Source organism: Mytilus galloprovincialis, chromosome 12 (genome assembly GCF_965363235.1).
Source record: "Mytilus galloprovincialis chromosome 12, xbMytGall1.hap1.1, whole genome shotgun sequence".
Lineage (NCBI taxonomy): Eukaryota > Metazoa > Mollusca > Bivalvia > Mytilida > Mytilidae > Mytilus > Mytilus galloprovincialis.
The window spans coordinates 1,227,588-1,245,010 of record NC_134849.1 but is presented as its reverse complement, the minus strand read 5'-3'; the positions used below and the strand labels follow the sequence as shown (position 1 = coordinate 1,245,010).

General features: G+C 29.1%; 1 protein-coding gene across 4 annotated transcripts in view; it reads right to left on the bottom strand.

Moving 5' to 3' along the window:
• Nucleotides 1-17,423, bottom strand: part of LOC143053849 (uncharacterized) — a 147,975-nt gene that overhangs the window by 105,796 nt on the left and 24,756 nt on the right. For all 4 annotated transcript variants that reach the window (XM_076226634.1, XM_076226635.1, XM_076226632.1 and 1 more), the window contains exon 5: nt 7,175-7,354. In XM_076226634.1, the coding sequence (XP_076082749.1) occupies nt 7,175-7,354 (180 nt within the window). The remainder of the gene's footprint in view (nt 1-7,174; nt 7,355-17,423) is intronic.

Sequence of the window (17,423 nt, the reverse complement as noted above, 5' to 3'; positions counted from 1 at the left end):
CATTAAAGCATATGATATCGGCTTACCATTCAAAGGGAGATAACAACAATATATTATTTTATTCCTGATCTGAGTTATCTCCAGTTGTTTGTAGTACAGTACTTGCAACCTTAGGCGTTACTGTTTGACGTGAACTTGACTGATCGTTGAATGATCGGTGACGGATGTTTGACTGATCGATGACTGATCGGTGATCGGTGACCCATAGGATCCGTCAGATAAGTCAAATAACCTATGTAAGAGTTACCCTGACAACTGTCACCGATCAATCAGTAAATTAAATTTATGCACGGATCGGACGGATACGTATATATTTAAAATTCTTATATAAACCGAACTCCACAGTGTTTACAATCGATGAACGCGGACCTCTACGAGGACACCTTAATTTACACGTTATAATTTGTAATAAAATTGGTTGCAATAAAAAAGTAAAAATAGTTTAACAGAATAAGATGCTTAGAGCGTTAAATTGTTTGTGTTGATTAATATTTTCGTATTAAATATTATAAACCTCAGAGACATATAATACATAATTGTATTATATGACTCAGTTAACATGAACTTATTTCTACGAAAATGGTTATTGTTGACCGCCATTGGATTTTTGAACTTTTAATAGTTTCGAATAGGTTGTTTTTTCATGAAATTAAAAGAATGTCAAAGAAATGATATTAAAAGTTTGTTCCCATTGTTTAAAATTACCAAAATTAATCTTCTTTTTATCAAATATTGTACTATTTTATTTGCAATCAGTTATTTTTACCATCTTGAGACAAGTCTTCTAATCAGAATTGAGATATAATGAGAATTAAAATACTTAAACTTTTAATTTTGTGGAATAAGAATGCAGTTATTGATTTATTTTGATGCATATTATTAACTGTCATATGATTTCAGTACTTTTTGTACATAATGATTGGCTGTTCTTCATAAAATAATTTTACTTTAAGGAAAAAGATATTAAATTTTTGTACGCGTTGCCTAAAATGCAAATATTTCTTCATTTTACTGAAAATTATTGGCCGCCATTGGATTTTTGTACTTTTTATATTTTGAATAGTTTTTTTTCCATCAAATTAAAAGAATGGCACAGAAATCACACTAAAACTTTGTTCGCATTGTTAAAAATAACCAAAATTATTCTTCTTTTTATTAAAAATGATACTATTTTATTTGAAATCAGTTATTTTTACCATCTAGAGACAAGTCTTCTAATCAGAATTGAGATATAGTGAGAATTAAAATACTTAAACTTTTATTTTTGTGGAATAAGAATGCAGTTATTGATTTATTTTGATGCAAATTATTAACCGTCATATGATTTCAGTACTTTTTGTACATCATGATTGGTTGTTCTTCATAGAATAATCTAACTTTCAGGAAAAAGATATAAAAATTTTGTACGCGTTGCCTAAAATGCAAATATTTTTTCATTTTACTGAAAATTATTGACCGCCATTGGATTTTTGTACTTTTTATATTTAAGAATAGTTTTTTTGTCATAAATTAAAAGAATATCAGAAAAATCATACTAAAATTTTGTTCGCATTGTTTAAAATAATAAAAATTATTCTTCTTTTTATCAAAAATGATACTATTTTATTTGAAATCAGTTATTTTTACCATCTTGAGACAAGTCTTCTAATCAGAATTCAGATATATTGAGAATTAAAATTCTTACACTTTTATTTTTGTGGAATAAGAATGTAGTTATTGATTTATTTTGATACTAATATTAACTGTCACATGATTTCAGTACTTTTTGTACATCAAGATTGGGTGTTCTTCATAAAATATGCTTACTTTTAGGAAAAAGATATAAAATTTTTGTACGCGTTTCCTAAAATGCAAATATTGTTTCATTTTACTGAAAATTATTTACCGCCTTTGGATTTTTGTACTTTTTATAGTTGAGAATAGGTTTTTTTCATAAAATTAAAATAATATCAGAAAAAACATACTAAAATTTGGTTCGCATTGTTTAAAATAATCAAAATTATTCTTCTTTTTATCAAAAATGATACTATTTTATTTGAAATCAGTTATTTTTACCAACTTGAGACAAGTCTTCTAATCAGAATTCAGATATAATGAGAATTAAAGTACTTAAACTTTTATTTTGGTGGAATAAGAATGCAGTTATTGATTTATTTTGATGCATATTATTAACTGTCATATGATTTCAGTACTTTTTGTACATAATGATTGGCTGTTCTTCACAAAATAATTTTACTTTAAAGAAAAATATATTAAATTTTTGTACGTGTTGCCTAAAATGCAAATATTTCTTCATTTTACTGAAAATTATTGACCGCCATTGGAATTTTGTACTTTTTATAGTTTAGAATAGTTTTTTCAATAAAATTGAAAGAATATCAGAAAAATCCTACTAAAATTTTGTTCGCATTGTTTAAAATAATCAAAATTATTCTTCTTTTTATCAAAAATGATACTATTTTATTTGAAATCAGTTATTTTTACCATCTTGAGACAAGTCTTCTAATCAGAATTCAGATATAATGAGAATTAAAATACATAAACTTTTATTTTTGTGGAATAAGAATGTAGTTATTGATTTATTTTGATAAAAATTATTAACCGTCATATGATTATAGTACTTTTTGTACATCATGATTGGCTGTTCTTCATAAAACATGCTTATTTTAAGGAAAAATATATAAAATTCTTGTACGCATTGCCTAAAATGCAAATATTTTTTCATTTCACTGAGAATTATTGACCGCCATTGGAATTTTGTACTTTTTATAGCTTAGAATAGTTTTTTTTAATAAAATTAAAATAATATCAGAAAAATCATACTAAAATTTTGTTCGCATTGTTTAAAATAATCAAAATTATTCTTCTTTTTATCAAAAATGATACTATTTTATTTGAAATCAGTTATTTTTACCATCTTGAGACAAGTCTCCTTATTAGAATTGAGATATAATGAGAATTGAAATACAAAAACTTTTATTTTTGTGGAATAAGAATGTAGTTATTTATTTATTTTGATAAAAATTATTAACCGTCATATGATTTCAGTACTTTTTGTACATCAAGATTGGGTGTTCTTCATAAAATATGCTTACTTTTAGGAAAAAGATATAAAATTTTTGTAAGCGTTTCCTAAAATGCAAATATTGTTTCATTTTACTGAAAATTATTGACCGCCATTGGATTTTTGTACTTTTTATATTTAAGAATAGTTTTTTTATCATAAATTAAAAGGATATCAGAAAAATCATACTAAAATTTTGTTCGCATTGTTTAAAATAATCAAAATTATTCTTCTTTTTATCAAAAATGAAACTATTTTATTTGAAATCAGTTATTTTTACCATCTTGAGACAAGTCTTCTAATCAGAATTCAGATATAATGAGAATTAAAATACATAAACTTTTATTTTTGTGGAATAAGAATGTAGTTATTGATTTATTTTGATAAAAATTATTAACCGTCATATGATTTCAGTACTTTTTGTACATCATGATTGGCTGTTCTTCATAAAACATGCTTACTTTAAGGAAAAATATATAAAATTCTTGTACGTGTTGCCTAAAATGCAAATATTTTTTCATTTGACTGAGAATTATTGACCGCCATTGGAATTTTGTACTTTTTATAGCTTAGAATAGTTTTTTTTAATAAAATTAAAATAATATCAGAAAAATCATACTAAAATTTTGTTCGCATTGTTTAAAATAATCAAGATTATTCTTCTTTTTATCAAAAATGATACTATTTTATTTGAAATCAGTTATTTTTACCATCTTGAGACAAGTCTCCTTATTAGAATTGAGATATAATGAGAATTAAAATACTTACACTTTTATTTTTGTGGAATAAGAATGTAGTTATTGATTTATTTTGATACTAATATTAACCGTCACATGATTTCAGTACTTTTTGTACATCAAGATTGGCTGTTCTCCATAAAATATGCTTACTTTTAGGAAAAAGATATAAAATTTTTGTACGCGTTTCCTAAAATGCAAATATTGTTTCATTTTACTGAAAATTATTTACCGCCTTTGGATTTTTGTACTTTTTATAGTTGAGAATAGTTTTTTTTCATAAAATTAAAATAATATCAGAAAAAACATACTAAAATTTTGTTCGCATTGTTTAAAATAATCAAAATTATTCTTCTTTTTATCAAAAATGATACTATTTTATTTGAAATCAGTTATTTTTACCATCTTGAGACAAGTCTTCTAATCAGAATTCAGATATAATGAGAATTAAAATACTTAAACTTTTATTTTTGTGGAATAAGAATGCAGTTATAGATTTATTTTGATGCATATTATTAACTGTCATATGATTTCAGTACTTTTTGTACATAATGATTGGCTGTTCTTCATAAAATAATTTTACTTTTAAGAAAAATATATAAAATTTTTGTACGTGTTGCCTAAAATGCAAATATTTTTTCATTTGACTAAGAATTATTGACTGCCATTGGAATTTTGTACTTTTTATAGCTTAGAATAGTTTTTTTTAATAAAATTAAAAAAATATCAGAAAAATCATACTAAAATTTTGTTCGCATTGTTTAAAATAATCAAAATTATTCTTCTTTTTATCAAAAATGATACTATTTTATTTGAAATCAGTTATTTTTACCATATTGAGACAAGTCTCCTTATTAGAATTGAGATATAATGAGAATTAAAATACTTACACTTTTATTTTTGTGGAATAAGAATGTAGTTATTGATTTATTTTGATACTAATATTAACCGTCACATGATTTCAGTACTTTTTGTACATCAAGATTGGGTGTTCTTCATAAAATATGCTTACTTTTAGGAAAAAGATATAAAATTTTTGTACGTGTTTCCTAAAATGCAAATATTGTTTCATTTTACTGAAAATTATTTACCGCCTTTGGATTTTTGTACTTTTTATAGTTGAAAATATTTTTTTTTCATAAAATTAAAATAATATCAGAAAAAACATACGAAAATTTGGTTCGCATTGTTTAAAATAATCAAAATTATTCTTCTTTTTATCAAAAATTATACTATTCTATTTGAAATCAGTTATTTTTACCATCTTGAGACAAGTCTTCTAATCAGAATTCAGATATAATGAGAATTAAAATACTTAAACTTTTATTTTTGTGGAATAAGAATGCAGTTATTGATTTATTTTGATGCATATTATTAACTGTCATATGATTTCAGTACTTTTTGTACATCATGATTGGCTGTTCTTCATAAAACATGCTTACTTTAAGGAAAAATATATAAAATTCTTGTACGTGTTGCCTAAAATGCAAATATTTCTTCATTTTACTGAAAATTATTGACCGCCATTGGAATTTTGTACTTTTTATAGTTTAGAATAGTTTTTTCAATAAAATTGAAAGAATATCAGAAAAATCCTACTAAAATTTTGTTCGCATTGTTTAAAATAATCAAAATTATTCTTCTTTTTATCAAAAATTGGAATTTTGTACTTTTTATAGCTTAGAATAGTTTTTTTTAATAAAATTTAAAAAATATCAGAAAAATCATACTAAAATTTTGTTCGCATTGTTTAAAATAATAAAAATTATTCTTCTTTTTATCAAAAATGATACTATTTTATTTGAAATCAGTTATTTTTACCATCTTGAGACAAGTCTCCTTATTAGAATTGAGATATAATGAGAATTAAAATACTTAAACTTTTATTTTTGTGGAATAAGAATGCAGTTATTGATTTATTTTGATACAAATTATTAACCGTCATATGATTTCATTACTTATCAGGATTGGCTGTTCCTCATAAAACATGCTTACTTTAAGGAAAAAGATATTAAATTTTTGTATGCGTTGCCTAAAATGCAAATATTTCTTCATTTTACTGAAAATTATTGACCGCCATTGGATTTTGTAATTTTTATAGTTTGAAATAGTTTTTTTGTTCATAAAATTAAAGGAATGTCAGAGAAATCATACTAAAATTTTATTCGCATTGTTTAGAATAACCAAAATTATTCTTCTTTTTGTTAAAGATGATATTATTTTATTTGAAATCAGTTATTTTACCATCTTGAGACAAGTCTGCTAATTAGAATTGAGATGTAATGATGTACTTTTTATTGTTTAGGAGTAGTTATCTTTTTTATTAAAAAAAAGACTCTCAGAAAAATATAATGTAATGTTGTTTGCATTGTTGAAAATTATTTCCATTTCTTGTTAAAAGCAGTTATTTTTGTAATTTGTTGTTTTAAATGCTTCGATTGTGACGAGAATATAGAAAGTCCGTGATTATGATAGGTTTTTTTTTAAGAATTTTATGATGATAAGGATACAAAAATTTAAAATATTGAAAAAAATAGACTACATTTTTCAATAGCTGATTCTTTCATTTTGTTTTTCCCGAGAATGTTTGGAAAATAATAAAATAAAAACCGCGATGTAGACACCGTTTTAGAACTCGCCGGTTTTGAAAATATATAACCTAAATAAAACGGAAAAGACCATTCTTTAATGATGATATTTTAATTTAGGTTTTATCTGTACATTTCTTTTCATTTCAATTCATAAAACTTTGCTAAATAATTAATAAACAAAATGTATAATTGAACGTTCGATTTTCAATAGTCGCCATTTTAATTAGATTAAACGAAACTCAGATTCCGTAATTTGTATTAGTTTATCATGTGACGTATTAAAGTTCAATCCGTCATCAAGGTCGATCGGTACTATCCGTCCGATCAGTCCGATCAGTCAATTACTTTTACTATAAGTCTGACGGATTGCTGACGTGAGTTTGACGCGAACTTGACTGATCGGTGACTGATCGATGACCGCTGACTGATCGCTGAAATAGTAACGCCTAAGGTTGCAAGTACTGTAATTGTACTAGTGAAGACAGGCAAAGTAATTTCCCATAAGAACTCCTTTATGGTGAAAACTTTGGATTCTTTTATTTTCGTGGGTACCAATTTTCTTGGATTTAGGTAAAACTTGCATTTACATGGGCATTTGATTTCGTGGTTTATCATACCGCAAATTTGCAATTTGTTGAACATTTAAATTCTTGGTTACTGCAAATTTGCAATTTGATTTTCATGTTCAAACAAAATCCACAACAATTGGTATCCAACGAATATTAATGAATCTACAGTACTTTGGAAACAACTAAAACTTTTCAAAAGTTGCTCATCATTACCTGAGTAATTTATGGCCCCTTCATCTGTCTTTTCTTCATTTCTTTCTTCCTTCTCTTCGTCCTCATTCTTACTGCCACCTTGTATTGACTGACTAGTTGTGGAAGAACTTCTGCTGGAGGGTAAGGACAGACATTCTAGTATAGGAGCAGAGCACACAAGTCTAGTCTTCATATTATCATCTGAAATAGAGGAATTTATTGGTCAAATGGATTTGAAAACTTGCCGTATTTTTACTGCTCTGGACAATAAGCCACCAAAAATAAATCAATCATGATTTACCTGAAATGCAAGAAATATTAATAAGAAATATGTGAAATTGAGTTTCCATACTGTTCCGTCCATTTCATAAATAAGATTTCATAAAACGTTAACAAACTGAAGCACTGTTTTTTGTCTCCTGAACATTTAATCAGAGCACAAGCATCATACTGAATCAAGAAGGCAGAGTTTTTCTTCCAGAATACAAAACAGACTCAAGCACAATAAAAATTGAAAGCAAGTTTACTGGGAATTAAACAATAATGAATTATAAGAACAAACAACAATAAAATGGCTCTCTTTTTTTCTCATTAAAGTATTTTTTTTCTTCCTTCTTCAAACTTATATTGTCAGTATCAGTTAAAGTATGATTTGATACAATTCAACAATCTGAAGCAGATTAAATGTTGCACATTACATTTTCTCTCCTCAACATTTTATTAGAGCACAAGCATCATACTGACTACAGAAAGATGACTTTTTCTTCAAAAAATACAAAACAAACTGCAATACAAATTTGAAAGCAGATTCACCTGGAATTAAACATTGATGAATTATCACAACAAACAACTATAAAATCTCATATTTTCTTAATAAAAAAGAGACAACAACCCGACCACAGAGCAGACAACTTGTTTATTTTATCATTTGAGTATTCAATTAATATCTTCAATGTCACTATTCCTTAAGAGTATGTACAAGGGGAGATAACTCAAAATACTAAATCTATTTTCATTATTGCAAAGAATTGTGAATGGAATCAATTTAATAGTTTTAATCCATTTGATGATGTTTTATGTCACTTTTGGCTGTCATATATGTAGAATGTTTTATACAGTATGCAACAAATGATTACAGCATGAAAGTTGCCACAATTATTGAGCAATAAGTGCTTGTTCTTTACAGGCTCACTCAATACAAAATCCTCTATTATAATTTTTACACACCAATTTTTTGCATAATTTACATTTCCAAGGGGCATAACTCACATCTATATTCCATTCCTATATACAAGGTGATTAAGGATGTACCGCTGAATTAGGTCACATTTTCCAGCTTGAAAATATGTGATTAGGTAGGGAAATCTATTACAAGTATCCAAGAAGGTCAATAAAGTTCATTTGATTACTCACTCGGGTTAAATGAAAAGCACAGTCAAAAGTCTGATAAGAAAGCATTACAGAAGGAATCAAAGCCTCATTATTTGGGCTTTGAGCAAAGGTGATTTTTATTTATTATGCTGTTGTTATTCTATTTTGACACTTTGATATTCCACATTTCCAAAACACCACATAAAACCCAACCAAAATGTTACATTTTTACCTATGCAATATATGAAAAGGTAAACTTTTTGAAAATCTTAATTAGATGAAAAGGGTGGGGTTACAGAACCCATCTGCACCCTTATCTATTGAGTATTAAAGTGGAACCCTATCAAAGATTTAGAGACATATGTCATAAACCCCTTGTGTAGCTTGCTTCATATACTTTTTACAATTATCACTCCAAATATTGGCTTGCCAGGTGTCCCTCCCCTCTTATTTTTTTTCAAAATCCAGAATCTGCATCTGTATGATCCCACATCTCTCATTTATATGGTGTAACACAACTAATTCAGGCCGGCTCAGAAAGCACATAGCTGCGTAGCACCACTAATTTAGGCCGGTTCAGAAAGCACATAGCGGGGTAACACCACTAATTCAGGCCGACTCAGAAAGCACATAGTGGCGTAACACCACTAATTCAGTCCGGCTCAGAAAGCACATAGCGGCGTAACACCACTAATTCAGGCCAGGTCAGAAAGCACTGTGATGATGATGATAGCGGTGTAATACCACTTATTCAGGGCAGGTCAAAAAGCACATAGTTGCATAACACCACTAATTCAAGCCTGGTCAGAAAGCACATAGCGGGGTAACACCACTAATTCAGGCCGGGTCATCAAGCACATAGTGGCGTAACACCACTAATTCAGGCCGGGTCAGAAAGCACATAGCGGCGTAACACCACTAATTCAGGCCAGCTCAGAAAGCACATAGCGGGGTAACACCACTAATTCAGGCCGGGTCAGAATTTAAAGCACATAGCGGCGTAACACCACTAATTCAGGCCGGGTCAGAAAGCACATAGCGGGGTAACACCACTAATTCAGGCCGGGTCATCAAGCACATAGCGGCTTAACACCACTAATTCAGGCCGGGTCAGAAAGCACATAGCAGCGTAACACCAGTGACTAATTCATCATAATTGATGATATGAAACACTATTTTTATCCTTGTGAATTATCTTAATTTCTACTTAGAAAACTATAAATCCATCCATTGCATTGCCATAGAAAATCAAATAAACCACAAATATAATATTGATATAACTCCATAATTAGCTCTATTAGGATGCCATTTAAGTTAGTTTAGCATAAGAACTATCATATAAAAAGACTCATTTACAAATAATACCACACAAAAAAAGCTACATGCAGTTTTTCCATGACACAATCGTGTAAGGTGCCTCCTGTTTAAATCAAACCACACTTTATCCATACTAACATATGTTCAAATTTCTCTATGTACAGTAGTCATACATTGCATGGTGCCTGCAATTCTCCAATGGTGAAACAACATAGAAAAAGATCTATTTATTTAGTGTGCAACTTTTCAGCATTATCATTCCTTCATATGAAACACTATAATTCAATATATATATAACATCTACTTCTTCTCTTTCTATATATATAAAACAAAGATGTGGTATGATTCCAAATGAAAAAATAATCCCAACAGCTAGAGTACATTATTAAATGACTTTTGGTTTAAGCAATTATAGGTTATATGGTACAGCATTCAATAAATGAGTAAAACCCCATACTGCATTCTAGACTGCATTACATAAAGAATGTCTATCAATTACATGGTCATTTAATGTTTCCATTCAGGGAGAAAATAACAGAGATAAAAAAATCCATTTTAGAACACTGATGTCTATATATAGTTTGACTATGATGTTTAGAGATAATCAACTTGGGTCTGACTTATTTTCTACATTCCATTTCATTTACAAACACAATGTCATATCATTTATTTTAATTATATTCAGATTTAATCTGACTTTATCATATTCTCTGCAATAACTGTCTCCATATTTATGCAGTGAATTCTATATTTTAAAATACACATTATCCACAAGAATATTTTGAATAAGCAAATCAAGATTTTCCTAAACTAGACTAAAAGAGAGAAAAAGAGAGTCTAAAGATACCAGAGGAACAGTCTAACTCATATATTATATATATATATATAGGTTAAATGTATTAATTAAGCAAAAATATTTAAATCAATAATTTAAATTGCATTTATTTTCCACCTTTTGATAAAGATATGTAAAGTATTTAAACTTTGTGTAACATACTTATCTCCCTTTAAACAGAACTAACCCTCCCTAATCCCATTATTGTCCAAATAAATCCCCATATTCACCTTTAATCCCTCCCATTTCTGGTCTGTTTTATAAATAAACATTTTGGACTATAAATGTACAAATAACATTTCATTTTCTCAATGTGGACAAGAGAACAGTAAATACCTTATTTGTAGACTTGAGTCTTATACGTAATCGTTTCATTTATTATAAAACAAGAATGTGTCCTCAGTACACGAATGCCCCACTCGCACTATCATTTTCTATGTTCAGTGGACCGTGAAATTGGGGTAAAATCTCTAATTTGGCATTAAAATTAGAAAGATCATATCATAGGGAACATGTGTACCAAGTTTGAAGTCGATTGGACTTCAACTTCATCAAAAACTACCTCGACCAAAAACTTTAACCTGAAGCGGGACAGACGGACGAACGGACGAACGAACGGACGGACGAACGGACGCACAGACCAGAAAACATAATGCCCCTCTACTATCGTAGGTGGGGCATAAAAAAATACAAAACATTTAACATCATGTCGGGGACAGTCCCTTGAACAATTCCTCTGACCATAAATTATGTCCGGGACAGTCCCTTGAACAATTCCTCTGACCATAAATTATGCCTACATTTACATTGATTTCTTTATTTGCGTTGGTTTTTTAGCTTTTGATTTTGGACTTTCCATTTTGAATTTTTCTCTTGAGTTTTTTGGTTCTTTCACTTTTTTTTATCACCTAAGTCCACATGACAATGTCCTGTATGAATGATGGAAATAATATTATAGAATATTTCTTCCACTTGGACCTTATATAATATATATATCCTGACACACAGACACCACTTATTCAACAACTCCAGATATTGGGAGTTTTTAACAACCTTGACTGGCTATTCAGTCCTGGTGGCAGTTGGAAACAACTCAATAAGTTCCTTTAACCAATAATACCCCTATGGTAACAGTGTGTCCCTTTATTATAAATGCATGAAGGCCATACGGTGACCTATAGTTGTTAATTTCTGTGTCATTTTGGTCTCTTGTGGAGAGTTGTCTCATTCCCAATCATACCACATCTTCTAATTTTTATAAGCAAGAATTTACAGTGGTTTATCTGCCCCTATTTCTCTTCAATGTGACATGAATTCCCCTAATTTACCCCCACATGAATTCCCCTAATAGACTCCCATTGTTGACAAACAAAACAATACCTTATCCTTTTCCAATATAAACCCATAAATCATTCTGATCTTTGACATGCTTAATAAGGCAGGTAATTATGCAATTAAGTTCAAATTTCTACTCCATAGAAATCAATTCCATCACCATTAATTTACGGCATTCTAAAACATAAAACCTTTCACTATTATGACTATTGGAAATAAATTAAATATTTCTTCGTTTTTATATAGAATGCCGATTTTAATGTCCCATTACCACTTCATTTCTATCCAATAAATTATTTCTTATTGATACTTTTGTGAAACAAAAAAAGATTTTTATCTGTCTGCATCTCAACAAAAATTTTTGAAAAAAATTCTTTGTAAGTCGATATGAACATTTCAAATTTTCTCACAATCAATAATACTTAAACTCACTGTCCTAGTCATAAAAACTTTTGTGAAAGAGGGATGAAATTTTTGGTGAAATAGTCTTTGGAAAGAACTGAATAAGTGGCCTCAACTAGTAAATAAAATTATATTAAACTTAGCTCTTTTTAAATAACTTGCATCATCCAGTTTATGAAACCAAATAAAAACCAGCTCTGATTTAAGCTGGCCTCAAATGGTAAATGAAACCATAAGAAAAGATAAGATAAGAATTTTATTAATCTAATCAAGAACCCATAAAGGGCATCATTTTACAACACAATATGATTGGAAAAAGCAAAACAGAAAACTAATACCATACTATAACATTATGGACAGGATCAGAGCCTAACACAACATGTGTTTTATATAACTATTATATTAAATTTTATAGCAATAAAATACTAAATTACTTCATATATTTTGTTTATATCTGGATCTTATTTCTAAACCTTTAACCATATATAAAACCAGCTCGAAATACTGGCCTCAAATGGTGCAAATGAAACTATGTGAAACTACAAAATGTAGCTATGAATTACCGTTCTAAACTGGTGAACCAATTTTGTACATATTTTATCTATCCAAAGCACAAGGACAATAACTATAAATAAACAGCTGCGCCATGAGCGCATGATACGCCCGACGTCTTGTGTGGAAGTTTTATGCAATAATCATAAATAGTTTTTGAGAAGTTTTAAGCAATAACCATTTATTGTTTTTGCAGTGATATGGTTGTCTTTTTTCAAAACTACCTCTACCGTTTTTGATTGGGAAAAATGCATATTTTTTTATTGAAATTGGTAAATTTGTATATTTTATTCTAAACACATCACTGATTTTTTTATGGCTTTGCTGTCTTTTTTGCACTGTTTTTTTCGTGTATATTTTGGTTGTCAGACATTTTCAATCTGAAAGGTACTTTTCGAAGAGGGGAAAGAAACAGAAGCAATGATTGTACTTAATGCATTGAAAACTACATGTGTTACAAATACCATGATGATTCTGATCAGAAAACTGGATCTAAAAAGTGCTTTCTAATATCAAAATAATAACATGAATACAATATTTACAAACATTACTACCAATGCCATCACTGTTTGGGGAAAATGTAAAACTTTTTGGAAGGAATTTTAAGCCATTTTTTTTAGTAATTGGAAATTTTCTCTAGGGGAAAAGGCCGAATTTCGGCTGTAATTTGAGGCAAACAATATCACTGTTTTGAGACACGGCGGGACAATGTGAAATCCAACCCCCCCCCCCCCCCTGTTTTTTTTTACAAATATCACTAAAATAAAATTTTGAATCAAACCAAACAATAAACAGATCTTTAATTATAGTATAACTAATCGCCGTATTTGAATATAAAAAATAAGACAACGCGTGACCGAACGACGCATGGATTAAACGAGTGCGCAGCACGAGTTTAATCCATAGCGGCGTTCGGTCACAAGTTGTCTTATTTTTGATATTCAAATACGGCGATTAGTTATACTTTTTATTACATTGCCAAATTGCTTTTATTTATGAAATTAATGTAGAAAATGTAAGGAACTATATGGTTTTCCTACGCATGTTTTGTTTCGACGTTATCGACGTCTTGACAACGCCTATTGTTGTATGACGTCAGAGAGTGAAATAACCACGTTTATTTCACATGTGAAATTATCGGATTTATCTAACTGGGAAATCAATGTAATTCATTGCAACCAATGTAATAAATTAGTATAACAAAGAAGTGTGTACAGTTTCAAGCAATAATCATAAATTGTTTTTGAGATACGGCGCGACATGTAAAAAAAACCTCCCCTTTTTTACAAAATACTCAATAACTCAAAAATAAAATTTTGAGTCATCACCAAAAAGTATACAAATCTTTAGATTAATATAACAAAGAAGTGTGTTAAGTTTTAAGCAATAATCATAAATCGTTTTTGAGATACGGCGCGACATGTAAAAAAAACCTCCCCCTTTTTTACAAAATACTCAAAAACTCAAAAATGAAATTTTGAATCATCACCAAAAAGTATACAGATATTAAGATTAATATAACTAAGAAGTGTGTAAAGTTTTAAGCAATAATCAAGAAACGTTTTTGAGATACGGTGCGACATGTGAAAAAAAAAACCACCCCTGTTTTAGTTACAAAGTGCCGTAACTCAAAAAGTTTAAATCTTATTTTCACCAAAAAGTATACAGATCATTTGACCATCATAAGAAACAACTATATTAAGTTTCATGAAATTTGGATAAGTCGTTCTCAAGTTACGGTGCGACATGTTTACGCCGGACAGAGGGACAGACGGACAGACGGACGGACAGACAGACAGACAGACAGATGGACGGACGGACGGACGGACACCGGACATTTGTATACCATAATACGTCCCGTCACGTATAAAAAGGATTTTTCTTTTGTCCTTTAACTTTTTAAAATTATTATCTAGGAGAAATGAGCAAATTGCAATGTGATTAATATTTTCAAACATTATATAAACTTAATAAATATATTTGATCAGAACTTATTTTCCAAATAGTAAAAGACATTGCCGATTAAACCTATGATTAAATGTATCCAAGAAACATGACTCTATTAAAATTAATTGATCAGCCATAATTGACATTGCTTATAAAAACCTATGACACAAAGTTTCATGAAAATCTGTCTAGAATTGTACACCTGGGAGCTCTAATTTGACCAAATATCCTGGAAATATCTCATTGCAACTTAATATGAAGTGTACTCTGTTTCATTCATAATTGTTAATGTTTTCAAGTCATTCAGATATTCAATTTAACACTACTCTAGCAAAGGTAGAAAATATTAAAAATGTTAGAATAAATTAAGTTATCTCCCCTTATACAGAAGGAAATCATTAACAGTTTGACCTTTATTAACCTCTAAGATTTATTGTGAATCTGCAGTCATTCCTATCTATCGATCTGTCCCCCTCATACAATGAAATATAAATCTAGATTGAAGAAATGTTACACAAAAGGTTTTCCACTCGACTTGTTATAATACCATGTAATTCAAAATATATTAAAGCGTAATAAGGATCACAACAGTTAACACCATGTAGGTATTTAATTATAATGGTTTAATTCAATGATTTATCTGATTGTTTAATATGGAACCTATAGGTATATTGACCACTGTTAAAAACATGTTAATTGTTTATACATAATTATAATGCACTTAATTTAAAACTTCATTAAATTTTCAAAGGGAATTTTGTTTTATTCAATAAAATTTCAGTTTGTATCAAATAATAATGTCCTTTGAACTTTGTCTTAATTAAATAAAATTTTGATTTACAATATGAAATTAATAGTATTATACAATAAAGATTGTTAGCTGTTAATGAAAGATAAATATAATGTTATACCATCAGTCAACATTATATGTCAGTGGCTAATTCATTCATAAGGGGGGGCGCTGACTGACCTAAGGGGGGGACCGCTCCAGTCATGCTTCAGTGATTCCCTATATAAGCAACCAAATTTTTCCAACGAAAGGGGGGCCACCCAGAGCCCCATTGGATCCGCCTGTGTATGTTCACAAATACATATGACTGTGTAAAGTGTATTTATTGAGGGGTAGTTAGATAGTTAGTCAGTTCACTACGCTGTCCCATTGACCGCTGGTGCGATGCTTGATCACTATCCCTATGTCAAGCTTTCTTGAATTTTTTTGACAAAAATAACTTCATGCTAGCTACATCTTTAACTCAAGACGGAGATTCTAAATGTTGTTTGTGCTTGGCCTTATGATTCAGTGCAGAAATTATTTTCGTTAGAAAAAAAGAATTCTATCTAACTGGGGAAAAAAATTGAATAAAAAATCCTATTACATCCTGAAAAAAATTAAGGTATAAATAATACACACAAAAAACCTGTATGGTTAATCAAATAATACTGCAGATTTGATATAAAAATGTTTTTGTTTAATAATTGACAAACTGACCACAGGCAATAGTAATTGTCCAGAGTACACACTAGAAACATGTTTGTAATAATAATAATAATTTCTAGCTAATTATATTGATGTAGTTTTTATAGCAATAAAAGAAAAATTTCAATACACGATTTCACAATCAATATTATATAATCAGATGAGGGAATATTTGAATTTTGTCAGAGTAAATTAATATATGTCTGTTTTTGCTGGTCATCATCTTTAACATTTGGTCAAATTTGTTTTAGTCTTTAGTACAAATATTTGCAGAGCCGAGGTATTATGCTGCAGGGATTGTTCAATATAGGTTCTCTTAATCTAACTTTGTTTTCCAAATAAACCCATTTATTAAATTTTCTTGACCCTCAGAACATTTAGATGTCCAATTCACTATGACTTTCTGTACCTTTGCTTATATATTTTCTGGATCTCTTAAATTCACTTTGACTTCATTTTTAGACCCTGTTAAAGCTAATGTTCAGTGGTTGGTTTGATAAAAAGACCATAGTAAATATACTGAATTCTTCATGACGTATATAAGATCAACTTAGATGAAATATTGTAAAATTGACTCCAGTTCGTTTGATTTTCAATACCTATTCTTATACTTTTTTTAGACCCCTTTTAAAGTTAATGTCCAGTTGATTTTCAATAACTCTTTTAATTAATTTTCTATACCCTCATAGAGTTAATGTCCAGTTGATTTTCAATAACTCTTTTTATTAATGTTCTTGACCCTCATAGAGTTAATGTCCAGTTGATTTTCAATAACTCTGCCAAGATAAATCCTTTGGAATGGAATCTTCTATTGTATAAAAACACAATCAATTATCTGGACAACATAATGGATTATTTGATGTCAATTTCTACTGTTTAAATCAATTCTTTGTTTTGTTACTGAAGGCCAATAACTAAATCCTCCCAGGTAATGATAATTACTGTAAGAATGTCATTGTGTGCATGTAATACAGGTTCCATTTCTAGACCAAGATTTAATAAGGCTACATGCCATTCCTTAGAAAGACTTGATA